The 27,804-nt window shown below is 43.1% G+C and overlaps 1 protein-coding gene across 12 annotated transcripts in view; it reads right to left on the bottom strand.

Annotated features, from left to right (window-relative positions):
* CASTOR2 (cytosolic arginine sensor for mTORC1 subunit 2) overlaps positions 1-27,804 on the bottom strand; it is a 195,766-nt gene that overhangs the window by 150,601 nt on the left and 17,361 nt on the right. Inside the window, exon 1 of one of the 12 annotated variants that reach the window (XM_073315844.1) lies at positions 20,506-21,327. The exons of the other annotated variants lie outside the window; for them this stretch is intronic. Coding sequence (XP_073171945.1) covers positions 20,506-20,552 — 47 coding nt within the window. The 5' untranslated portion in view covers positions 20,553-21,327. Of the gene's footprint in view, positions 1-20,505; positions 21,328-27,804 lie in introns of those variants that run through there. 12 annotated transcript variants of the gene reach the window in all.

The raw sequence follows: 27,804 nt of genomic DNA, 5'->3' as shown, positions 1-27,804 counted from the left end.
GCTTTTAATGGAAAATTTGCGGGGTCAATGTTTATTTGATGACAGAGGTTTGTGTATGTGCTTCTGCGTCTCTCTTTATTTTAAATGATCTGAAGATTATTTGAAGAGCATCAAAATATCCATTGAAGCAGCACAACCTACAAGCAAAAAGACCGAGATGTCTGTTGCCCAGACTAACTCGGCTGTACACACCGAAACAGTCTGCAGGCTGAATTCAGTAGATGCATATGTGAAGTCAGAGCAGCTGCCAAAAATCATCAAGAGGTTTCTTACGCTGATCAAAAAATCCCCAAGCACATTCAGTACATTACTTTATTAAAGAGCCACTTCATTTTTAAAAAAAATGTTGCAACAAAAGAATAGATGGCCATGCAGTCCAGTACACTTTGGTCTATGCTAATGGAATCTGAGGGCCATAAGGTTACCATATGTACAGCATGAAACTTACACTCTGCAGATGTGGATTGACATTTTCAAAGCTGACTAGGGGATTTAATCCAACAGCTCCAATTATGAAAGTCTATGCAGAGTCTGGACCCACCAACAGGTGCAAAGGCAGCTGCTAAATTCTCAGATGAATCCTTTGTCTTCTCACTTGGTTCTCTGGTCAGGAGCCATTGCAGGTTAATGAGAAGAATGGAAAGTGGGGCTTATTGCATTCTAGATCCAACAAAGGATTAAAGAGAAGGAGACCAAGGGAGAACATCACTATCCTGGGCTGTGGACCTGCAAGGTGCGTGACAGAGCATTCAGGGATGTTGTGCACGAGTGAAAGCTCGAGCTAAAGTACAATTAATTGCTAGGCATATTCCTCTGCACTAGGCAGTGGCAACCCATAATCCCCCTGCAGGTCTGCTCTTTATTCGTAAACTTGCAGGGAAAAAACAAGGGCATGGTATGGGCAGAAAGGTTTATCTGAGCCGGAGACTGTTAGCATGATGAGCCTCATGCCAGGCACCAAAGTGGTTAGCTATGTGCCTCCCCTCGTAGGTCTCTCTCCTGCTATCAGGCAGGAGGAATTTGGTGGCTTCATAGCAGCACTCTCAATACAGAATCGAGTTCATCCTACTCATCGCTTTTTACCTTGTGCTTATATGCACAATACTCTGCCATTGCCTTAGGCAGCATGACAGTCCTAGATGTATAAGCCAAGACGGAGATGGTACAAAGGAGAGGAGCACTGCAGATTCTGCCTAGCTCCTCTTACCTGTGCTTTTTTCTATTCCTCCTCTTTAGAGCAATTCACCCTCATACGTGACATGCTAACCCGCTACAATTGCCCTGTTTCTGGCTAACCCCCACTGAAGCCTCCGCACAGAAACACAACAAAGTTTTGCTCAGATTTGTAGCCTGAGGAGTATAATGAGTGCACCTCATTAAAAACTCCCCCCAAAAGTCCAATTCCCTCCCTATCTCCATTGCTCAGTCAGTGTCCTTCTCACTCCTCAGGACCCAAACAGAACAGTGCAAGTACTGGGAAGGGAAGGGCACAGTGGCAGGAAAATATAAATCTTTATTGGACACAAGATCAAGCCCATAAGGTCACTGAGAATTTTACCACTGACTTCAATGGGAGGAGGAGCAGGCTATGTGGGGAGGAGAATCAGAAGTCAAAGCTTGCTACTCACTGATTTGGAACAATCAGATCAAATTAGATCAATGCAGTAGAGCTGTTAGTGAGCAATGCCCTTTTAACTCCTGAGCGAAATATTACACATCAGTTTAATGTAGCTGGAGTTCACGCTGGCTGACCTACAGCCCCAAAGGGAAACAATTAATGAATCCCAGTAACAAATTTAATTCTAGCATGGACCTTTTTTTAAATGAAGAAACAAGAGATGGAACAGCTCTTCCTCCCCCGCATCCTATTTTAGGTCTCTGTCCTATTTATTCACATGCATCTACTTTGGTAATTCAGACCAGCATTGTCAAACCTGTGTGCCTAGTTAGGCCCCTAGATCTGCATTCCAGCACATAAATAGCTTGCAGAGGGGTAGTCGTGTTAGTCTGTATCGGAAAAACATCAAGGAGTCCTTGTGGCACCTTAGAGACTAACAAATGTATTTGGGCATAAGCTTTCATGGGCTAAAACCCACTTCATCAGATGCATGGAGTGAAAAATACAGTAGGCAGGTATAAATATACCTGACATAAATCAGAGATCAAGAACTGTAACATTCAAAAACCAGTAGGAGAGCACTTCAGTCTCTCCAGACACTCAACAACAGACTGAAAAGTGACCATTCTTCAACAAAAAAACCTTCAAAACCAGACTTCAATGAGAAACTGCAGATCTGGAATTAAATTTGCAAACTGGACACCATCAAATTAAGCCTGAATGAAGACTGGGAGTGGCTGGGTCACTACAAAAATAATTTTCCCTCTGTTGATACTCACCCCTTCTTGTCAGCTGTTGGGAATGGGCCACATCCACCCTGATTGAACTGGCCTCATTAGCACTGACCCCCCCCACTGGGTAAGTCAACTCCCATTTTTTCATGTGCTGTATATTTCAACCTACTTACTGTATCTTTCACTCTATGCATCTGATGAAGTGGGTTTTAGCCCATGAAAGCTTATGCCTAAATACATTTGTTAGTCTTTAAGGTGCCACAAGGACTCCTCATTGTTTTTGATAAATAGCTTGGTTTTTCAGAGGTGCAGAGCAGTCAGCAAAGCCCCCTGATGTCAGCTGGAACTGCAGGTGCTCAGCACCTCAGGGGGTGGGGGGCGAGAGGGTCAGACCACTTGCCTCAATACTGATTTAAGCATGGTCTTTGGAAAAATGTTGGTCCCGGTTTTTAGTATTCTGCCCAAGTACTTGGTAGTAGTAAAACAAATAAACAAAAATCTATTGCAACAGCAACATTCTGCAGCCTGGGATTCTCGCTGCTGGCTGTATTCTCAAATAACTGTCTACACAGTGGGGAACAGAGCCGGACTCTAAAATACAGTAACTCTGTGTATCCCAAGACACTTGACAGAGGACTGACTTAGATGTAGCACCATGACAAGGTGCTAGTGACAAAAGAGACCTTTAACTTAACACCTTACCAAAACGATGGCACATCTACGTGTCTAATTTAGGTATTTATATGGCCCCTGCTACCATAATATTTTAGCATCTCAATATATTTATCCTCATAACAGCCCTGTGAGGTAGGGCAGTACTATTACCTCCCCCTTCCTGCCAACGGTCATAGCCCACTGAGATCAAGGCGACTCTAGCTGGAGAACATCTGTTGATTTAAGCTGTAGCAACGTACCATGAGGAGAAAGATGGTTTCTCAGGCAACCTGGTCTCAAACCATTTAGGATTTGATGTTAAATAGTGTGTATGCGGTTATCAAAACACTGTCTTTTTAGAGTTTCATGGAATGGCTTCATCCAAAAAGGTCGGTGGAAAGACAGGCTATTGATTACAAGATGTCTTGATCTATAATAGCAGACCCAGAGAGAGGGGAGATATAAATTCAACCAAAAGAAAAATCTGAGAACAAATCCCTTTCAAAAACTATACAAATCCTCTGTAGGACTTGCAGTATTTCTCCTAACTGTGAGCCAGTAATTCTATACCTTTTACATTCCTTCCATCCAATAAAAGTCTTGCTAGATCCTTCTGCACAATAATTTCACAAAATCCTGATGGACAGTAGATCTATCCCACAGGGAGAAACCCATCCAGTAAAACACATTAATGATCCATATCAAGAATAAATTTCAAGATATGTCTCTTCTGATGATTCTGTATATTGCTCTTCTGTTTAGTGATTCTAGACAGATTAATAATCTGCTAAAGGAATTAAAAAAACAACAGATCATCAAAGCACCCTATTTTTACTTTATATCTGGTACACATTTAACATAAAAATGAATCTCAGTTGAATCCTAAAGCACATATTTAGGATTCAACTGAGGGTAGGGATAGGATACAGAGGGACGTAGACAAATTAGAGGATTGGGCCAAAAGAAATCTGATGGAGGTTCAACAAGGACAAGTGCAGAGTCCTGCACTTAGGACGCAAGAATCCCATGCATTGCTACAGACTAAGGACCAAATGGCTAGGTAGCAGTTGAGCATGGAGTTGGACTAGATGACCTCCTGAGGTCCCTTCCAACCCTGATATTCTATGATTCTATTCATCTCTAAAGTGGTTAATCTTTAATAGATTATTGGAAGCATCATCTCTTGTTCTTGGCAGAACCACCACTAAATCCCTTTTCCGTGTTCCTGTCCACTTCTAAATAAACACAACTGTAAAAGAGTCTGAAATGTTGTTTCTTGTGACTCAATGGCTTGTAATTTACAAGGAAATAAAAAAAAAAAAGACTTTCAAAAACTGATGAAATGTAAAACAAAGGGGGCTAGATGGCCTGGAGAATAGGTTTCGGAATGGATATGTTCCCCTTTAGCACATTAGTTCAAATCTGGACCAGGCTGGCAATAAATGAACATCACTTGCCATGTAAGAACTGTTGCTATCTTACGTAAAATAAATTGGTGTTTGTACCCCAGATGACAAATTCTACCAACTCGCCCTCTTGTTGCCATCAGTCTCAGCAAAGAGCCCAGGGAATGAGTGAGCCAGGGACTCTGAAGAGACAGAAGCTCCAGTACAGAGTTATAGGGAAGCTCACATTGCCACTGCTGGGCAAAAATAAAACAGAAGAATTCATAGTCACCTGTGCTGTCAATCTCCACCTTTCACAAACACATTCTAATAGGAAAATTGGGACATAAAATCTTATGTGTAAGCAAATAATTCCTACTGCTTGGAAAACGTATAAGTAGAATTCTGAAGATTATTATAAGATGTAGAATGCAACGCTGATCTCAGGAAACCTGCCTTCTGGACGAAGATGATCATTTTAAAAATGTATTCTGGAGAGCATATGAACAGCAGGAAATACTCGACAGAGACTAAGGGTCTGATACTTCACTCACACTAGTTTCATGCCATTGACTTCTTGGAGTGATTCCTGATTTACTCCTCTCTGCAATAAGGAGCCACATTGGTCAAAGTAATCTTAAGAGGCTGCCGGCCTAGCCAATGCCAGATGCATTCTTTAGAACAAACTGGGTAAATTAAGCCCATTCAAAAAAGGATCTAAGGAAGTGTGGTTGAATGGCATTCTCACAACTAGAAAGCAATTAGCAGACTGGGTAGTTAACATTCAAAATTGAAGAGCAAGTCTTGAAAATTGCACTAGAGTGGAGTACCTGTACTCTTGAGCACCCATGCTCCTAAAGATACTTACCATCTCCTTTAGGAACATGAAAAAACCAGTCGGGATGACTGAGCAGAAATAAGAAAGAGAAAGAACCAATAAGGTCTGTTTCTCAAAAACAAACATGTATAATCACAAAGAACAACAAGTCCACGTATGCCACAAACAAATGCGACATCACAAAACCATCCCCCAGCCTACAGTTCAAACCGAAGCTGAGAACCTAGGTGTGGAGACGAGCCTTTCCACAGGAATTCTTCTCTCTGACTCCTTGTTTGCCTTTTTTGCATATCTCCCTCCTACATGCAAAGGGAGGGGGAAGTGGTACTGTCCCTGAACCCTGTCAAAGAGCGCTCAAACAATAGCTGCCACTTAGCTCTCTTTAAGAGACGCTTGCCCTGTACTTCACCTCCATGGCCAAGCTTACTGGTGTAAGCAATAACACTTTCAAAGCTTCAAAATCAGTATCATGTCAAAAATGTAGTCCCGGCGTTTCCATGGGGATGGCAGTGATTACATATTTAGCAGCTGTAAAATGATAAGCCCTCGTGCATGAGTGGAACACTGACTGCATGGACAGCAAACAGCCACGAGCACCTGAAAGCCGGAAAGGCAAACAAAACAACAGGCAGCACATTTCTAGCCAGACAAACAACAAACAGCATTTTCTGCACTGCAGGAACTAATGAAGAAGCTTCCTATTAATTCATACAACTCCTGAGACCAGTCAAGCAAAGTAACTCCTCCGGATTTTCTTCTTTTAGCAATCCAAAAGGAAAAAAATATTTCCATGTCCAGAGGAGCATACACCCACCCCACTCCTCCTTGTCAATTCCACACAGTGCAGGAAAACAATTTTCCATTCCAATATTGTAAATGTTGGCCAGCGGCACCCAGCGTTAGAGCAACATTCTTGGAGCAGTCATTGAAAGCTTTTTTATTCTGCTGAATTACCAGAGCCTTTATTTATACCCAGTAAAAAGAACAAGACAAAGCACTGCTGGGACATGAAGAAGGAGGAAAACCTTTCCACCAGTCAAGACCACATAGGCTTGCTCTGTTTTAACACAAGGTTCCAATTACCTCTGCACATGTTTATGCCAATAACTGTGCATTTTAAATAGCACAGGGTTTGGGGCTGGAGGTTGTTTATCATATCAGCACTGCAGTGCTTTGTCCGTTATAAAGCAAACAAGCCATTTATAGGGCACTTTAAGACAGACAGACACACACACAGTTATAATTGGCTTGGTTAAAACAAATTTAACTCCCCGTCCCATTTTTAATTATATTACTTCAACGGTAGAATAAATGAGAGGTTTCAACTATTGGCAAAATCAACACCATTTGCTTGGGCACTGAAGTACACATCTATGGTTTACGTAATTATACCCCTGTGGCAGAGCTGTAGCATTAGAAGTCCTGGTTGAAAAAGGGGGAGAGATAAATATACTACTGCCTGCCAGCCCAGAGATCCAGTGGTAGGGCTCTGCACTACACTACAGAATGGGATGTGACTGCCAGAGCAAGAGCTACCCCCGTCTCATGCTCGTAAGGAACGGTGGGGGAGCAACGAGCTCAAAAAATGGCAGAGAATAAAGGGAGTGTCTAACATGACTCAACATAACCCTCTTGAAATGACCAGTTAATCATACCTCCTACCACTCACCAATACAGAAGGTTTCCCATTTGTAAAGTGCTTTTCCAAATAATACTTAACTCTCACATCTCCTCTCTGAAGCAGGTGAGTCGATATCATTATTATACATGGAAACTGAAAAATGGAGGATACACTATTTGCCCAGAGCCACAGATCAGAGCCAGGATTAAAATATAGGAGCTTCTGGACCCCAATCATGTGCTCAGGCATCCCCATCACAAGCCCCTGCAGTGCTATGGTTCTATCTCTCATACAGGCAGTAAATATCCTGCTAAGCACGCATGATCTAGAAACATCAGAGCACTACAGTTTGCCATTGAACTCTGTCTCATCTAGAATGGTGTAGTAACTCTGAAGGGCTCCAAAAGTAGGAGGACATCTATAATACAGTCCAGCCCCAAGAGCAGGGAAATGTGGTTTAAAAGATACAGCACCATTTATTGCAGGATCTCAAAGCCCTTGAGAAATCATCGCGCTTCGTGGTTTAGCTAACAGAGTGAACCACACTGAACAGGAGGTTGTTCAAGGATGGACCATGGTGTTTGGGTTTCTGATTATCTTTTAGACCAGGAAAGCGGCAGGAAGAGTGTAGGAGGAAAACAGTGGGCACTGGGATAACTCAATACACCCTCATGCAGGAAAAAGCAATGAACCTGGATCAGCCACAGGTTTCTAGACAGCAATCAATGGCCTGGGAGTTAATACATTCAAGAGAAAACCTCACGTACAGGGAAACTCATCAAGTGTGGCCTCGACGGGGAAATGCCAACGCTGTCGGTTGGCATGTTCATTTCAGTGGTGTTTCTCCAAAGCAACCCACTTTTCCCTGCCCCCGTCCCGCCACAACACACCTACACACAGGAAGGTGATGACACTCATTCCCTCCCTGTAACACCTTCTCAGCCAGCTGCCAGATCAGCAAGGAGCTACTGCCATGGAAGAAAAGGAAACTGCCCTTCACAGAACGTCAGAGCCACGAACCAGCTACATACGTGTCCCATAAAATACATTACCGCCAGTTGAAGAAGTCTACACTGCATTCGCACAGAGAGATACACCCCCAAGGTGTAAAGATTGGTGGGGGATGAGTTCCAAGGCACACCTTGCAAACATGGGCGCTGGAGAAGTGGCGGCTGCAGCCCCCATGGCATTCAGGCCCATCTCCAGAGGGAAGTGGATCAGCTGTGGCCCTTTGCTGAGAAGCAGCCAAGGTACAATGTGGTTGTCAGCTGCAGAGCCTGCCGCTTGCTGCTTTCCTTCCCAGATTACAGCTGTCGGGTAGTAAATGTCAGCATAATTAGAAAGATGGGAAAAACACAAACAAATATAACAGAGCAGGCGACACCAGCAGCATTGCTAGCTGGGAGACACGGGTTCTGAAATTATTACGGTGTTTGTTTTCTGGTGCTGCCGAGAAAGGCTTCAGTTGAGATCAGAGCTTCATTGTGCTGGGGGCTTCACATACACATGGTAAGAGACAGTCCCTGCCTGAAGAGCTTACAGTCTGAGTCAGACAAGACAGAAAGAGGGTGGGAGAAAGGAAGGATTATCATCCCCATTTTATAGACAGGCAACTGAGACAGAAAGAAATCAAGGCCCAAAGTTTCAGACTTCTGCTCCCACTCAAGCACTGAAATAAGTGACCACATTTTAAAAAGCATGGTATGAAACCCTGACCCCACTTACGGATGCTGGGCACTTGAAAAATCTGGCCCCAATTGATTAGCTCAAGGTCATACAGGTGAGTCTGTGGCAGTCTAGAAAGGAACCAGATCTCCCAAGCCCCACATCCAGTGATTAACTAACAGACCACCTCAGGCACAGAAGTAGCTTACTTGTGTCCCCACATCGGGCACCCAAAAAGAAACTATGGCTCCTCTTTGCACTGACTCATGACAACCTGGCTGCACCCAAGGAGGGTTTTTTCCCTTTTGCAGAGATTGGAAGCTATTTCCACGTCATGCAAGCTGCAGAGAAGACAACTATGAAGCCCCACCCCCCCTTAGTGGATTCACTATCATTAGGAGATCTATTATCTTGGTGACTGGACAAAAATGGGGACAGAAAAAAAGTAAGGTTCTGCCCCAGAGGAAAACGTGAGGCATTTGGTTCTCTCCTTGTAGGCAGCGGTGAGGGAGTGATTTGGGAATGTTTGCACAGTGGCTGCTCAGTCTCCTGCACCAACGCTACATTTCCTCAGAGAAAAGAAGGTATTTAAATTCTCCTAACGAGGCCACATCTGCCTAGCCATTCTCTTGAAAAACCACACAAGACAAAACCACAAAAGACCCGAGGTTTCATTTTCCACCTCCAAGCAATTTTTAAAAATTACAGTGGAAGAAAGCGGCTACTCACAAACACTGATTTATTTAATTATTACAATAAATCCAAGCAGAATCATAAAGGATACACAAGAGAGGAGCAATTTTACCCACCTGTACAGTGAATCACCCATGAAATTCCGTGCTCACCCCTGTGGTTACGTTGCTACACGTTTAAGCGGTGTTGCTACAGGAGAGTGATTATGTTGGTTTGATTGTTATGTTCACATACACTGGTGTAACTACTCTGAGTTATCCCTCATATGCAACAAGGAGACACCAGATTCGGGCCCAACGTGCCACTTTATTTTGCGCTTCTTTAGACACAACCTATTTCTCTTGCAGAGCAGCCAATAGCTTTGCTTTGCAGTGGATCATAAGCTCTCATGATCAATATGCCACTTTGGAGAGCTGAATTCTACAGATCACTAGAAGTCACTGGCTACTGTCATACATTCTTTGTCTCCAAGCCCAAGTAACAGGACAAGCAATCATCTAACACCATAGCAAAGGAAACTGATCATTTCTTAAAATGCACTAGTTGCTACTCATTCACATAGTCAACATGCTAGCAGAAGGGAGTTCCAGCTAACATTCACAATGCATCTGCCAGACTACTTAACACTCCCCACCATGGTAATAAATATCACTGCAGAGTATCTCAAGTTTTCCTGTAACATGATCTTTAAAATGCAGTTGATTTTTTTCCCCCCTTCCAATACCATCTTGGGTTTCCTAATATTTTTGGAAACCGAACAGGGTTTTTATTGAGCAATGTGGCAATGGTTGGCTGTAAAAGTAAATCCCAGTCCTACCTCTCAATATTATTCTGAAGGTCACAAAAACCTAAGCACACACTCTCGTTAGCACCACAGAGTATTTGGAATTCACCGGGATTAAAATTAATTTACTATCTCGTCACCTCCTCTGTTTAATGCTATTGGCTCAAATGGAGGGAGGAGATTCGGCTCTAAGGAACCATTGGACACAGTTCTAATAAGCAAGGAGGAATTTCACACTTCACTCTCAAAAGCGGGAGCAAGAACTAATACTGTAGCTCTTACTTCCAAATATGTTTTGCCAAAAAAAGTTGGTTTGCAACGTAGACAATGGAGATTTCCATTCTATCAAAGCCACTCATCATAAATCACATCCTGCTCAGCAGAGAGGCAAAGACTCAAATAAGCACCTTTGTGTGATAATATGCCTCTGGGATGGGACTGTAAATACTGAGTGCTACATTCTGCCCTCTCATTGCTCTGCTGGTGCCAGTTCAGGGCTGGGATACAATGGCAATTGCATTGGCCCTGCGGCTCCAGAGAGGAACACGTGACTTGAGTGATCAATCAGGCACCTTTCACCTACACTAACCTCCCTTATACAGGTTTCAGAGTAGCAGCCGTGTTAGTCTGTATCAGACAGTTTAGGAGGAAGGCCTCAGAAAGCGTGGGTTTTTTTGGTATGTAATGTGGATCAAATACAAAATCAGGTTCATTGTAACACAAACCGAAGGCCACACACTGGGAAGTTAAGGCCAGCATGACATCCTTGGAAGCACACATCCAAGACTGAGCACAAGTAACAGCCCGGGTAAGGGTCAAGAGTGTCTGCATTAAAGCTCGGTTTCTTGGACGCTCCGAGTTTGTTGCCCATTTTTCATTTCAAGCATTGGTCTTTTCTAGGGATCCTCCAGCCTCCTCCACAGTTATGTTTCACCTAGTCCTCCATATCAAGTCAATGCCACTTCCTGGTGGATATGGATCCATTTAGAACCTGTGAATCTCATTCCTGAGCTAAATGAAACACATGACTGTACAGGGTTATCCACTCCCATTCAGAGGTCGCATGTGCTCCTTTTATAATGCCTAACGATGAGTTGGCCAAGCTCAAATTCCTCATCTGATCTCCTTATGAGGACACACTCAGCTACCCCTACCTAAACCGTTAGGTTGGACCCCTCACACTATACTAGACTTTGCAATCACACCAAACAGAATATAGCCTAAATCAATATAAGGTGGCTCCACTGTGGATTTGACCCTTTGCTCATTCCTGAATAGCCCACTTTTAAATAGAAAGGAACTCTGTGCAATGTTATTTTGTTTTTGCCAGAGAGACCAGAATAGTTTTTTTTATTTATGGTGTGGTTTCTCACGTAAATATGTATTTAGGCTTGCATAAATGTCGTTTTAAAAACAGGTTAAGTGTGCACTAGGGAGCAGCGATAGTTTGTTACTGACTTGGTTAAATTCATACCTTGCTTCCCATCTTATTTACCCAGAGTAAATGCTCCAATTTTACAACCCCGGATCACGGCATTTAATCTGTGCATGCTGTAATCCCTCTGGATTACACACACACACATTCTGGGATTCGTGCTGCGTCACCCGAGATATACTTCGCCTGGAATCCCTCCTTTCCAGTTTGCACATGAAGCTAAAACTCTGAGATAAATGGAGACATGCAGTTTATCTCATCTCAGAATTCAGCCCTGTGTCCACAAGATGTTGCACATGTTTGCGAGAAAAACATGACAACAGGTTAAAGGAATTTGAGAAATATTTTATTGAAATAAAAATAATTCACTTATTAGGACTCTGGATTTTTACTATGTACATGGAGGGAAAAATAGTCCCCTGTTTTAGTTTAAATATTGAAACACAGGACTGAGCATCTAGTGCAGATTATGGGAGCACTGAGTATGTCTCAACGCACACTAAGAGGGCAAAAAGGTTTTGTTTTGCTTTTTTAAAAAAATCATTCAACTTGCCCTTTAAAGTATTAACAAGCTTTCCCATTACCCCATGACCAAAACTTGCTTCTAGAGGGAGCAGAAAGGATTTTGAAATTCACATCTGCTGAAATTTGTCATCAAAATGTTGATAAAAAAGCAAGGGAGAGAAATTGCCATTTTTTCCCCTCAATTGGTCTTCAACCAGTTCCACAACTCATTCAGCTAAGTATTTACATGGTTCCCTGTCTCTGAACGCTGAACAGATCCATTCTTTGGTCCTGATATTGCATTTAAAACACGCAGCTAAGACTACCCTCAGCGCCAGGGAAGGCATGGCAGCAGTCTGCCTGCATGCTGTAAATTGCACAATCCAGGCCCTAGAAATGTGGAAGTCCATATTCACCCCCATGAGGAATGTAATTTTTTTTTTTTGGACAAAAATTCTCTGTGGAAATTTTTCATTTTGGTCAAAACATTTTGGTTTCAACAGTGGGGGATAAAAAAAAGGAGGGGGGGGGAGGGGAGAGAACTGAAACCACCAAATTTGCTTTTTGCTCAATTTTGTCAAAAAACAACAACCACCCCCCCCCCCCGCCCCCCCAAAACATTCTGTTCAACAGAATGAACATTTTAGATGGGTATGCTTTCTGCCCAGGCCAACAACTGACAGTAGTGTGACTGCTACGTGTATTCATTTACTTGTTCGAAGGGCAGACCAGACTTCACTGAAGAGGTGGCTGGAAAGGAGCCACACGTGGCTATGTCGGATTCCTTAAGAACAGAAATTAATAGATGCTGTCTCTCATATGTTCTATTTCTCAGCACTCATGTTATCAGGAAGTAATTTTATTCCGTTCACCTAATCACATTAAGAATACTGATCTCTGCAGCTATTTAAGAAGCACTTAGGCCTGGGATTCCGCAAGCTGTCCCATGTGGGCAGACAGCTGGGCTGATGTAGAGTCCAAGAGAAGTGAATGGAGCTCTGCATTGGAGCAGGGGTCTGTCTACACGAGCAGCTGGGGATGCTGGGGCTTTACAGCGCCTTCCCCTGATGGATCTCAAAAGTACTTCAGAGACATTTAAGTGAACCCTCATAACCCCACTGTGGGGGTAGGGAAATTATCCCCATCTTCCCAAAGGGAAAAAAATGGAGGCATAGAGAATTTACAGGAGACGTCCAAGGTTACAGAGCAAGACAGTAGCAGAGGTGGGAAACGGCCTAACAGTCCCATTGCCCAAACTTCCGCTGTAACCACTTCGGCTCTGATCCTGCAACCTGATCTGTACCGGCAGACCTGCAACGATTTTAAAAGGCTGCCTCATAGGTATAGGCATCCACCGTGAGTGGAATCCTCATGAAACCATTTTATAGATCCAGCAGTAGGATCAAGGATTATTCAGCAAATGTGACTGTTTCCTTTTAAGCTTGTTTCCCAGTATCTGTGCTGCAGTCTCTCTGTACTTCACCGCCACTGGCAGTTTCCCTACAGTTTTAGCTGCATTTTCCTTGTGCCAGCGGAGGAGCTGGCATGTACTCTCTGGAATCACATAAGAACAGAGGCTACTTTTCAAATGGGCATTAAGGCCCTGATCCTGAAACTTGTTGCATGTGGGCGAACTCATGCACCTGCAGAGTTAATTGCCGGATACTTGGACTAAGTCTGCATGTTTCAATCAAAGCGTAAGCGCGCTATAAATCAATATTCACACATCAGCAACTCCATACAGATCTACAGAACAGATGGTTGGACTTACCAGGGAGGATGGGGAATTATTGCAGTGTGGATGCTCTTTAAATCGCTTTGCGTATACCTCAGCTTAAGTTACATATCAAGTTACAGAGACGTGCTGCTCTTTTCTCCCTCCCTCCCCTTCCAAAGTGTCCTGATGATTTAACCAAAAAGTAAAAATTCAAAATATTTTAAGAGAATAGTTCTCCAAATTCATCTCATCCCCCAAAATCCCCAAACATGCCAAGTACAACCTAACTGAAGATCTCTTCTGCTACAGATTTTTATCAGCCGCGAGAATGAAGTTTTAAGACAGGTTTCACTGCTCTGAGAGATCTTTCGGGTGGGGATCTGTGCGTTAACACATCTGTGTACTGTATAAATAAATATTATTTATAAAGGTGAGAATTATAAAAAAGAGTATCTGGAATCTAAGGCTATAATCGCAAACAAATTGATAGAAAGTTCATACAGTATGTGAGGAAGGGGGAGTTGATTATATGCACTTATGCTCATAATGTGTTTAAAAATTCAAATGCACTCTGCAGAAGAAATTGAAGATCCCACAGGAAATATGAATCTACAAGAAGAGCTACAACCCTAAGAGCTAAACACAAAATTATGTTCAGATTTTCAATTAGCCTCCCTTCTTGCTCCTGCCTGCAACCACCTGCCAAAAAGAATAAGAGGCGAACTTGCTAATGCTGGGCCCAAGTCATGCCATTTTGATCCACAATTGGATCAGGTGCGAAAACGCCGCGCACATGCAGCGGAGGGGAACAAAAAGGTCCGATGCTCTGGTCCACACCCACTTACAGTGAACACCCATTAACGTTCATGTTCCCATAAAATAAACGTTGTGAAAGTTGCCAAAGGGATCCTGTTAGACCTTAAAATAAATAATGGACTGCACAAGCTAAGCCACTGCAAAATAAAATAACCCAACCAACCAACCAGCCACCACACCGCCCGCTGCATCCGAGTGTAGCGTTCCATTGGTAATTGTCACATTTACATGCAGTTCATGCGTTTGTGTGCCACAGGGAGCCTACACAAACACCACTGTGGCAGCAAAGTCATAGGCCTGTGAACTGTCAAGAACTAGTGCCAGACAACTCTGCCTCAAGCTCACATTGCCCCTCCTTCCCCAAGTATTAATTTTCATTCATTGCTTTTTTACTTTACTGACCTCAGTGTGATACTGCACCCCATATTCTTCCTAGAGATATGACGATATGAGTACATCATAATTATGCTATATTTTATGCAAGATAGGTCACGTGAGATCATTGCAAAGGATAGGATAGTTGGATTCAGTAAATCCTATTTGTATGTATTTTGTACCCGAAGTTAGGAAGATTGACTGTGTATCTGTATTACAGATGTGTTTACACATGGGGAACGCCCACTAGGCAAAAGGCTCTCAGTCTAAATGGCTGGCTGGGAAGGGCCCATTCAAGTTAATCAACCATTAGGGAGAAAAACAGGCCTTAGAAAAAGCTTATTTCACACCTGTGGAGCTTTCCTGAGGACGCTGCAGACAAGCTCCGAGTAATGGCTGCTACATGGACATGTGACCAAGTCACCTAGTGCTGGACTCCATCTTGGGATGTCAGTATTTTTCCACTGATTGGTGTGGGAACCACGGTTTGGAACAAAGGGTTCCTGCCATATGCAAAAGCTATATAAGGCAGGGGACTGACATCATTGTGGGTCTTCACTGACTCCCAACCCAAGGAGACTCCTGGAAGCACCTCAGGAACAAAGAATGAATGGGGGTGAAGTGCTGGACTGAGGCTAAAGGGATTTTTAGCCTGTGAAAGAAACATCGGGGGATTCCAAGCTGTAAGCAAGTGCAGCTTGCCCCTTAAGAATCTGCAGCCTGCTTTTATCATCACCTACGGTGAGGATCTGCTATTCATATCCCATCTCTTTAGTATATTAAGCTTAGTTTGCGTTTTTGTTTATTTGCTAGGTAATCTACTTTGATCGGTTTGCTATCCCTTATAATCACTTAAAATCTATCCTTTGTAGTTAATAAACTGGTTTTTGCTTTGTTTAAAACCAGTGTGTGGGAGTCATAAGTTGGGGCAGAAATCTGTTGTGTTTTCCTCTCCACATTGAGGGAAGGGGCGAATTTCACAAGCTTACACAGTTCAGTTCCCTGTGCAGCGCAAGAGGGTGTACATTGTGGCTTTACACTCCAAAAGGGGTGTGTGCCTGAGTAGCTGGGAAGTTCCCTTGCTGGAAAGTTCCCATGCAGGGCTGGTCACAGCGACTGCATGTAACTGCAGCTGGGTGTGTCCCTACCTGTTTGTGGGCTGGGCAGCTTGTCACAGCCATACAGTGTAAAGGGAGCCCAGGCGGGTGGGTTGGGGTCTCAGTGGTACCCCAGTTCCAGATGGCACCCCGGAGGGAACCCATCACACACAGTACCAGTCAAGCCCAATTACTGAACTAAACTATTCTGACTTCTGCATCTGTACTCTCTTATCCCCACACATTTTTACTGCCAACAATCGGAGCTTAAACAAGCTCTGTATTCCCTACTTTAATGTAGAGGTGTAGCAGCCTGGTGCCTCCAAGGAGACCAGGTTGAGGAACTGGTCCCCCTACCAGAGATGGAAGGTAAATAGCTACTTACCTTCAGATGCTTGGGTAGGACAAGTTTCTCTTGGCTCTACAGAGCAGAACCACCTATAGGGTGCAGGGGTTCTGCAGAGCAACAGTGAGAGAAGAGAACAAGGCAATGGGGAGAGAGAGAATCCCTCAGGGAGTCTATGGGCTTGCTGAAAGTGCAAAGGATCAGCAAGTGTGAAACCTGCAAGGATCCCACAGATCCTGTTAAGAGTCTGGGACACTGAGAGCCCAGGGAGAGAATGCAACACTCAGACAGTGTTCATCATAATGTGGCAGGATGGCGGGTAATGCACATGCAACACCTCGCAGGCTGGCTGAAAACCTAAGGGCAGTCATGAGGGTGGAGGACTCGTTCACACATTTGGGACCAGCAGTTACAGCATCTGAGCCCTGAATTGCCCTGTCCACTGCACTGAAAATGCATCTCTGAGGCCAAGTTTGAGGGCTCTCACAAACAGGGATTTCCCAAAAGCTACCACAGTAAAGTGAAAGTGGTATTGACCTTCCACAGTCCAAGGTGTGTTGTCATATTTATCCATTCGAGCACTAGCCATCACAGCAGAAATACAGTTATTACATTTCTTAGTGCTAAAGAATCTGAACTTAACGGCGATAGCCATTTCATGTGCAATAAGGGCAAAGGGAAGGACTCTGAGGGGAGCCTTTCCCTTCCTCATCAACCTGGTTTTTAAACACAACTTTAGTTCCTCCCAGAAGAGTTTCAAACAGAGGTCTGCACCATCAGCTCCATCCATTCACTACCTAACATAATGATCAAGCACCTAAGAAGCCACATTCCCTCATTTTCCAATGCAGGTAGCCTTGGCAGAATTAGATTATTTATTTTAATAATTTTGATGGATAATAGAGATGTTTAATGTTTAGTTTCTTTATTTTTATCTATTGAATTTGTCACGGTTCCATAAAATTATGTTTTTTAAGCATTTTCATATCAATTTAAAGGTTCATAGTTGCAGGAAATTGGGTGGGGGGGGCGGAATCGAACAGTAATTATTTATGACAGCAGACATTGGGATTCAAAAAGTTAAAGCTTTACAACAATTAAAACACAAACTGTCAACATCATGTGTCAATCTATACCGAGTAAACAGCTTTAAATCAAACTCTAAGTAAGTTCTCAAGCAGCGTTCTCCCAATTTTGCCCCTCTGTCAGTTTAGATTATCATTGATGGAAATATTTTTTTAGTTGGTTTGCATGTATGAAATCGACATTTACCAACAAAAATCTAATCCTTCCAATCCCAAATAAAGGAAGCAACTCGACTTTGCTCACACAGAGTCTGAGATATGAAACATAAGCCCTTTGTGTTCAGATAGCACATAAGGCACCCTGAACAAGGTTACTGCCTCAGCTATGTGATGAAACCTTCATTCTCCACTACTCACAGACCATGATGATAATCGTTTCTGGTCTCGGCGTCATTTCGCCTGCTCCTTTTCCTGTGGGATCCTTGGTCTTCCCACTTGATTTCCCCTAAACCATATTAGCACACAGTACCCACACCATGGCCTCCAGCGATCACTGCCAATGACTGGATGGAACACTCTTCTGTGAAAGCAGTGGGCCAGATTCAGATTAATGATCTCAATGGAGGTTACACCAGGGATAAATTTGGCCCAGCATGCCTTGTGGTTGGACCAGTGTTTGTACAGTGCCTCCGGTATAAGAATATTCTGGTCCATGGCTAGGGCTTCTAAGTACTACGATAATACAAATAATAATAATGACAATAATATTATTGGCTCTTTCATTGACTCAATCTGTGACCCTGAACATGTCACCCCTCTTGTTTTGCCAGCCACAAAATGCAGTGTTGCCAACTCTAGCTATTCTATTGTGATATTTGGTGATCTTCCTAAAAACCTCTGCTCCTGGAGTCAGGTGATTATGTAGAAATCTGAATTTTCTTCTTATTTTCTTTTATATTAAGTCTCTAGCCCTCAGGGTTGCAGAGACAAGCCTGAAATTGTGAACCGAATGCACCCTTGAAAACTCAGAAACAAAAAGGCAAATAAAAAGAACCCCAAATTTACTATTTTTAAAATAACCTCATGATTTCTCAGGGCCTGACTCATTGTTTTTGAACATTTAGGGTTGGCAACCCTGAAAACAGTATGCCCTCCCCTTAGGGTTGCCCACCCTCCAGGATTGTCCTGGAGTCTCCAGAAATTAAAGATTAATCTTGAATTAAAGATTATGTCCTGTGAAGAAACCTACAGAATACGTCCAACCAAAATTGCCAACCCTACCTCACCTACCTCAAACAGGCATTCTGTGGCTTAACCAACATTTGTGAAGTATTTTGGTGTCCTAGGATGAATATAACAACTACTACTATACAGAGCCTGTTGGGATGCTGTTTCTAAAATAAGCACTTGCCAATGAGAGGTCCCCTTTCCACAACACTCCTTTGAGCTCCAGGCTCAACAGCCAAGGTACTACAGGCTGCAGTCAGCCCTCTAAGGACTCTTTATACTTATGTTGCACCACAATAAGAAAAGGAAAAAAAAACACACACACACACACCCCTCAGGATCCTTCCATGTATCAACGACACTTCCTGTTATACAAGCACACGGCATCATATTCTTTTCCCATGGCCTAGCAAATCTCTGTCTGCTTGAGCAACCACCATTCATACATGTCCATATTGTATCATGCGGATTGTTTTCTGCTAATCCCAGCCCGGTTCTGCCTAGAAGAACAAACCAGCTATTGTAACCTGCAAGCTCACATGAAAGCAAAAGATGGTTAAACATTAAACCACGATAGAGTTTTCCATCCAGCTCCCTACCCGCAGTCCTGCTGTGAAATGCTGTCTCGAATACAACCTACAATTTACACTATACAGACCCACCTGTGAGGTCACCACCACTTGTTAAACACAACCAGTTTCAGCTGAACTAACCCCTTCCTGGGAATTTGGGGACGGCCATATAGTCTTCAAAAACAGCTCCTTGAGCCGAGAGCTTTAATAAAAGATCGTCAGCAAGATGAGTCAAACAAGAAGCCTTGTGTGTGCTCATAAATTGCTCCTGGACCAGATCTGTACCCATTCCATAAATCGAGATATTTAAGGGACACTGCTGAGATAAGCAGGCTTTTCAAATTCTACTGATTATTGTTATTTTGTATTATTGTAGCATGTAGGAGGTCCAGTCATGGATCAGGACACCATTGTGCTAGGCGCTGTACAAACTCAGAACAAAGATTGTTCCTGTGTTTTCTCTTCATTGTTAAAAAACCTTTTAACTATGTTTAACTCGAACAATCCCATTTGCCATTCACTGTTTTGTGGGGATGGTTAAAAAATTTTTAAAGGAATGGTTTTCGGTCAGAAAAGGCAGTTTTGTGAAAACTAAACACTTTATGGGAACACAATAATTTCAGTGACATTTTTGAAGGAAAAGTGCTGAAATGAATCACTTTGACTTCTGATTTCAATAGGGTGAAACATTTTCTTTTGATAAAAGATAAAAATGCTACGTTTTGACTGATTTAATTTCCTTCTGACAATTTCATATTGTGTACATTATATTTAATATTGCATACACATTTTAATTATATTGTATTGTTTCAACACTATTGAAACAAATTGATTCAATGTTTTTGAATCATCAATGGAATTATCTTTTCATCGGTTTGTGTATGTAAGCTGAAACCAACATTTACCGATAAAAGTCTAATCCTTCTGTGCCTAGTTGTACAGGAGGAAGAGAACAAGATGGTACTTGGAGAGTGGCCAGGAAGTAGGCAATTCCTGGGCCATAGGGGGTAGAAAAATTTAGGATGTGTACTAAAATATTAACAACAACATTAGGGGACTTTTTACTTTATATAAAACTAAGTTAATAGTCACCTTATCAAAGCCAGAACAACAATCCTAGCACATCAAATGGGGTTCCTTTAGGGCTTACAAGGGAAAGAAGATGCTCATTCAGTCCCAGAACTTTGGGTGGACAAGAGCACCATGCTGGGATATGCTACAGGGTCTGGGAATTACCAGTGTGGCAATATCCCCTACCCATGACGTCATGTTTTCAACCCCTCTCTTCCCATCCCACCCCTGCCAAAAAAAACCCAGAAATTGCCAAACAGCAAAAGACAAATTGATCTGCAAGTGTATTTAACTGTATACCGTCCGGCTCTCAACAAAGCAAACTTACTTCCAAGATTCAGACAGAGAGGCTGCCAGTGCTCTTTGAGCCATCATACCCTCAGACTGCTGGGAACTCTGCCTGCTGCAAAGGACAGTACAACATTTTCTCAGGGTGGGAGTGTGGGGTGGGGGTCAGGTGGAGGGGAGGAAGCTGTCTGTGCCCCTGAGAGACAGCAGCTCAAAATTATTACCCTTGTGCCTCCTGCCTTACACACAGTGATCACCTCTCTGAAGCACAACTCGTGGGTTAAGGCTACCACTCTCTACCAATTGTGACAACAGGACAGAGAACAAAACTGTCTCGATTGTGGCTCTTCCAGAGGCTGTACCGTGGCATTACGACCAGCGTTTCTTTGAGAAAGTGACACGTGGGGCTCCTACTATGTCACCTTTACTCAATTTTCATAATACGTTTGCTAAGTTTACAAACAAACTGGGGATTTCCTTTAGCTGCCGGTACTGAAAGCTCAACCGGGACTCGCGCAGGGTATGCCTACACTGCAGTCTGAGGTGACCGCTGCAGGTGTAGACGTATCTGAGCTATCTTTGATCTAGCCAGTTCGAGTGACGGCAGCAGTGACGCTGAAGTACCACAGGCTGTATAAGCCTCCCCCGTATCCTGGGTATGCACTTGAGAAACTAGCTCATATTGCCGCGTAGGCTGCTAGCTTTGCTGCTGTTGTTACCTGACCGAGTGAGATCAAAGCTACTTGGCGACAGGTGTTGGCAGTCACACCTCTGACTGCAGTGTAGACGTACTGAGTCATGCTAGGTTCTTGCTGGTTTGTGCACCACCAGTAATAACGAAAAAAGAAGGACCTGTGGCACCTTAGAGACTAACAAATTTATTTGAGCGTAAGCTTTCGAAAGCTTACGCTCAAATAAATTTGTTAGTCTCTAAGGTGCCACAGGTCCTCCTGTTCTTTTTGCAAAAGAAATTTAGTTAACGATGCTGTAGATGATACATGAGCCTGAACAGAATTCAACTCCCTCCTGTACCAAACAGGAGTGAAATCTCACTTTTAAGTCAGCAGTTAGCAAAGGGCAGGATAAGACGATGCTAATTTTATAGTCATTTTCTGCACGTTATCAAATCTTGTTAATTCTGCTCTACTGGCTTATGACAGACTTGAGAAAGTAGCTTAATTTTATTTTATGAGGCCGAAATTTCAGTGGAGGTCAAAGAGGGAGCCAAAGTCTGGACCGGTGCCGTGCCGCGCCGCACCGCTGTGTGTTGATCGCGGCTTTGCCTGAGTTGCTGCCGAGGCATGGGGTTTTCATTTCCCTTTAGCATCTGTGTCTGAGCTGGCTTGTTTAAAGTCCTTAGCTCTCGTGGTACCAGTGGTGCCAGATGGTCCCACTGAATCGGTGTCTAGAACGGCCAGTGCGGTTGGTGCCAAGGCTGTTTGCCAATTTCCATATTGGGGACATGGTTACTTGCTTTTGGGGCACTTTTTTAGCAGGGTGACCAGAAGCCTGGGTGCTGGAGGAGGGACCCTTGTCAGAAGCCGTGGTTGGAGAGGCTTATCCAAGTGGGGTCTGGGCTTCAGGATCAGATGCCAGTCTGAGAGACTTCTCCATGAGAAGGAGTTGTAGTTGTAAGTCTCCAGCCTTCCTTGATCGAGCAGTTAACTTGTGGCAATGAGGACATTTCTGTGTTATATGTGTCTCACCTAGGCAGCGAACACACTGAGTGTGTCCGTCCAAAACCAGTATGGAGAGCCCACAGGTGAGGCAACATTTAAAGCCTGGGGAACCAGGCATGACGGTCAGGAAATGCTTTTGGCCCCAGAGGGGCTGACTATTCTAAAGGGTCAACAGAAACTTAATTTCTAACTAGGAGAATAATAATTAAAAAAAAAAATTAAATGAGGTGATGGGGACAAAGAAAAAACTAACCAATTAACTATCCTAACTAAATAATGGTAGTAAATAGCCTAAAAAGAACTAAATAGCAAGGCATCGGTAAGTCTCCGACTCGAAGCCAAAGGTGGTAGAGAAGGAACTGAGGGGGATTTGGTCACACAGCGCCAATTAACCACCTGAAGAGGCACGAGATGGGGACCACGCATGCATTACCCAGCCGGGCACTGCTACCAAAAATCTCCGATTACGAGCACAGGGGCAAATGAACACCTAAAGTGGAGCACTCACAGGACAGCTCTCGAAGAACCACCACAAGATTGTTGTTCCATTCAACTTACATCTGTGTTTACAGAAAGGGTGGGAAATTAAACAATTATTTCCAATTAAAATAGAAATTTAGTTCTTATTATTCTCCCCCCCCCCCATTTACGGACAACAATGGGATTGGGTGATCACTGAGCCAACAGAAAATAAATAAATAAATAAATAGCAGCGTTTATCCCAGCATACAAAGTAATTGAGCGGGGTCCGTGCAATGCTGACCTCACCATCTGGACATGTGGTCATCCCAAAGCAGAGGCATTTCCAGCATTATCCTCTATAATCAGGTAAAATTGTATTCTGATGAGATGAGCCAACAATCCCCTGTTCCAAAGACCCAACTGATGACTGCAATCAATCACTCCCCTTTACTGATGCCAGTCCTCACAGAAATAACAGTAATACAGAAATGAGTACTCACCGCTTCACAAACATTAACTAGTCAACCCTCACAACTCCTCTGCAAAGCAGAGGTGTTTCATTATCCTATTTCCACAACTAGGGGAGCCTAAACAGAGTCTAAAAGGTTGATCCTGCACACCACTGAAATTGTGGCCCACCGTACAATAGCCCGATTTCAGAGGGGAGTCCAGATTTCACAGTCCGTGACGTGTTTTTCACAGCCATGAATTTGGAAGGGCCCTACTTATGAAGCATCAGTGACAGTGCTAGGATTCGAACTTAATAGAGTTCCTAGTTCTCAAACCTGTGCTCACTAGACAATGCTGCCAGAGGGCATCATGACTCCAGCAAGATCAGTGCCTGCTACCAGTCAGCAAAATTTCTACACCTCCCCCACTGGATTCTGCTATGCTCTTCCCACAGACAACAGATCTTTGATCTCACAAACATAGCTAAAACAATCAGCACAGGACATTGTGCCCTTGAAAATCTCAACTCAAGAATCTTCCATAAAAAACGTGGCCCACATGTCCAAGTGCCCTGCAATGGAAACTATGAAGCAGTTCTAGATTCAGCTCACACTTCAGTATCACGTGCCAGTGTGATCAGTCTCATAGTTTTTATGCTAAGCATCTCTCCGCAGGAATTTCATTTCTGCTGCCCCGACTATGGACTAAAAAAAGTAGTCAAGGAAAGAGATCATCTTGGAGAGAGTGAGTGAGTGAGTTTTGGCTCCACAGATCCCTATATTTTAAGGTTGGAAGGGACATTATGATCATCTCCTGCACGAACAAAGAACTCCCTGAAATTCTTGCACCAAACCCATAACTTCTATTTGAGCTACAGCATCCATCCTGCCCACTATACAATTATTTGCATTACAGTAGTGCGTTTACTCTGGACCCCATTGTACAAGCACAGAACAAAAAAAGTCCCTGCCTCAAAGATCTTACAATCCAAATGAAGCATTTTATAAGCACTATACTTGCTAGCTGTCTCACATGAGCTGTAGAATCCCAGGAACAGCAGCTGATCTCTTTACCCAGATCAACATAAGCAGCATTTCTTTCTCTGAAGCATCACAGTCTTTGGGTCTAGCTGCAAGAACAAAAAGCCTCAAAGGCATGATATAGTCCAAAAAGAACCCCCATACAGAGAATATAAAAATCCATATGGACATAACTCTCCTTTACCAGGGCATCAGAGAGCATATAAAACGTTTTAAGATATGTTGAAACAGGTAATATCTCTTATTTAATGTCTTGCATATCAGCCTGATATATTGTCAGTACAGAAAAACTTTCAGCCAATCAAACTGCAGCAAACTAAAGGATACTTGCCAGTTGAGGAAGTGAACCCTTCTGTTACAAAGCAAATCCCTAAGCCCCAATCCCAGAGAAGAATGGACTTTTGATAAGAGACTGACCCTCCAGAGGTACTGTCCAAAGCAGAACAGACTTGGATAAGAACTTGTCAGTGGCTTCTCCCATCCAAGATAGAAAAAACTATTTTCAGGAGATCTGCTATGGTCTAAAGATGAACAAACTGCTTTAATGAAAGAGAGAGATATCAACAAAGAGAAATTTTAGGTAAAACAAATGGTCAAAATAAGGATGGCAGAGTTTTTGGCACAGTGATGAACTTCAGATAACGTGAAGGACTAGAAATTTCTAGGAAAAAAACAAACACAAGGAGGTGTCCTGTTTTCCTATTGGACTTTTCAAAACATATTCACAAGGTGTGCTGATTTATCAAGGATTATTTAGGAGAGGAGATGTAACAAATGAGGCACACTAGTTCTCTATATGGCATTATAGGGATAGCATTCCTTGCCTTCCACTTGCAGAGAAATAGGGAGAATCCATTCCATAGGGCTCCACAGCTTTAAAACCTCTCAAAGGGGGAGAGACCACATTGCTATATGAATCTACAAGTAAAAATACTGAAGCCCACCTAGTAGAGCTGTTACCTGAGCTGAACTCACTGAGCACAGGCCTAGGAAGCTAGCAGATCTAGAAGATACGCTCAGTACTGATTTTCCCCTGTAAATTTATTAGCAATGATGTACGCATTGAAGAAGGAAAGCATCGTTCTTCTCCTGGGCTAAAACTAATTTTCAGTAGTATAGTAGACATGTTATAAAGACCAGATTTTTAGAAGGTATTTAGGTGCCTAGTGGAATTTTCAAAAGCACCTAGGTGCCCAACAGCCATTAATTTCAATGGGTTTTAAGTACTTAGATGCTTTTGAAATCCCACTAGCCACCTAAATACATTTTAAAAATGGCCCTAAGGCATAAACAAGCTTTCTTTCATCAGAAATTTAACAGAGTATCAAGGTTCCAGAGCTGATCACTGCCAAGATGAGCAAAGTGGAGGCAAAACACATTTCAGTGGATCTCTGAAAAAACAAAATCTCAGTTTCACTTAATAATGCTGCAGCGAACAAATTATAATTGCTACAGTGCTTCAATACCATGCACAAATCTATGGTGTATCTTTAATCTCCGTTTTCGTACTTTTGGAAATAGCCAACTGACAAGCGGCACCCACACAAACCACTAGGCCTACCTGAAGAGGAAGCCGTAAATAACTTGACTAGGTGTGCTACGTGTAGGAGAAATAATGTATGGAACAATCAACAGAGTAGGCCAACCCCATTTTTCCCCAATTGAGTCAATGGCAAAACTTCCATTGATTTCAATGGGACCAAGATTCTTCCTATTGTAAGACAGGCCTACTCTCATCATTGTCAGGCGAAACCATCCGATACCAAGCCAGGCTCCTTTAATCCTCTTCCTTGAATTACCCCTGCTCAAATCAGGCCAATCAGCTTGTTTCAGTGCCAGCTGGAATATACCAACACCAGGTAATTTGACCTTGACAGAAGAATTGACTGTGCCTCCTAAATGATAAAATAAGGAGTAGAAAAAGAAAATAATCACAGCATGCTGTTTTTACCTGCACGATCTTTCCTGATCAAACACAAACACAATTTACGATAATCAACAGTACCATGACCACAACTGGTCACGGACTAATAAACTTCCCCAACTAAACCCAACAGTGGATTGAAAACGAAGAGTTATCTCCCCCCACTTTCACCATACCACTGGCCAATGCATACGCTGCGTCGCCTGAAGCCTGTTACTAGCTCTGCAGTTGGCGCCAACCCTCCCCTCAGAGTACCCTCCCCTTCCCTACCTCCTGTGGCAGCAGACTGTTGCATGACTGCTTTTGTCTTCCACCTTTGGAGATGTTCTGAAGCCCTGTGGACTCTTCCTGGTGCTGGGCAACAGATGCTGCCCCCCTACCTGGGGGTGATGACTAAAAACAAAATGTCTTTAGGCATAACTAACCTGGGTGCTGAGAAGTAGAGTCTTAAACAGAGACCAAAAAGATTGCTAACTGGGACAGTCAATCAAAGGCACTCCTATGCTCCGGTACTGCTAGCATTTTTATCTGGCCTATACAAGTCCAAGAAGTCTATCTGTGTATTTAGACCACTCTGTCTCAGAGACCGGTGGGTAGCTGTGCTCTGAAAATATGGCAAAATTCCACTATGGATGTTGTGATTTCATTAATACACCCTAAGGGCTTCTCTACACTGAAAAGTTTGATCAATCCAGCTATGTCACTCAGGGGTGTGAAAAATCCACACACCTGAGCGATATGGTTAAGCCAACCTAACCCCCAAGGTAGACAGCCTGTGCCTTTTGGGGAGTGGATTAACTACAGGGATGGGAGATCCCTTCCTAGCGCTGCAGCGAGTGTCTACACTGAAGCGCTGCAGCGGTGCAGCTATGCCACTCGAGCCTTTTAAGTGTATAAATAGCCTGAGAACGAACATCCAATCCTGCAGCCACAAAGAGAGTTACAAACAGAGCCAGAAGAGCATCGAGGAGACAAGTAACTTCTGTACCATTTTGCAGATTACCAGTATCTTCCTACTCCACCCCTCGGTGTATGAAGTTTTGAAATAATTCTGGAGCCAGCTGAACGACTTGCTGGGAGCAGTGCTAACTAGCACAATGTAAACCAGTTCCAAGGACCTTAACGTTGTGGCTCTCAGCAAAAACATTTTCTTCCAGAAAACTCTAGTCTATCAATGCCCAGTTTGGGTGAATAAAGTGTTCCACCTAAACTGACACTTAGAGCCTGATCTACATCCCACAGAAGTCAAGGGAAAGACTCCCACAGTCTTCAGTGCACTCAGCATCAGGTATTTAGGGACCTGATGGCTGGGTTTATTCTGACATTGCCAGTCCTGTTTCCGTAGAGAGGGTAAATAAGACAGGTGACTTCTCTGGAAGTTAGCATAAGCTTGAAGCTGTGGCCACAGGCTAAAATAAATTGGTAACGTTTCAATATGAGCAGTTATACAATTAGAACTCCTTGGTGTGACCACACTCTAACCTGTAACTCACCCATTCAGAGAGTGTTGATCACTATTTTCACTTGGAACCTTATTTCTGATCAGTGCCAAGAAATGATAATTAACTGATTTAACCCTTGGGGTCTGGGTCCTATCATCATCTGGTGTCTTGACATCCTCTACCTCTGTAGAAAACTGTGTGTTTATGTGTTTCAAAAGTAAAACAAATATTAAAAGAATAAAACTCTCTTTTTGAGAGATGATATGGAACTTTCCAACAAAAAAATCACAAACCTATTGACTGTTTTACAGGATGATGAAAGTTCCAGGTATTTCTTCACCT

Source organism: Lepidochelys kempii, chromosome 17 (assembly GCF_965140265.1).
Source record: "Lepidochelys kempii isolate rLepKem1 chromosome 17, rLepKem1.hap2, whole genome shotgun sequence".
NCBI lineage: Eukaryota > Metazoa > Chordata > Testudines > Cheloniidae > Lepidochelys > Lepidochelys kempii.
Note: the sequence above shows the minus strand (reverse complement) of the source record. Positions and strands in the feature narration are given on the sequence as shown.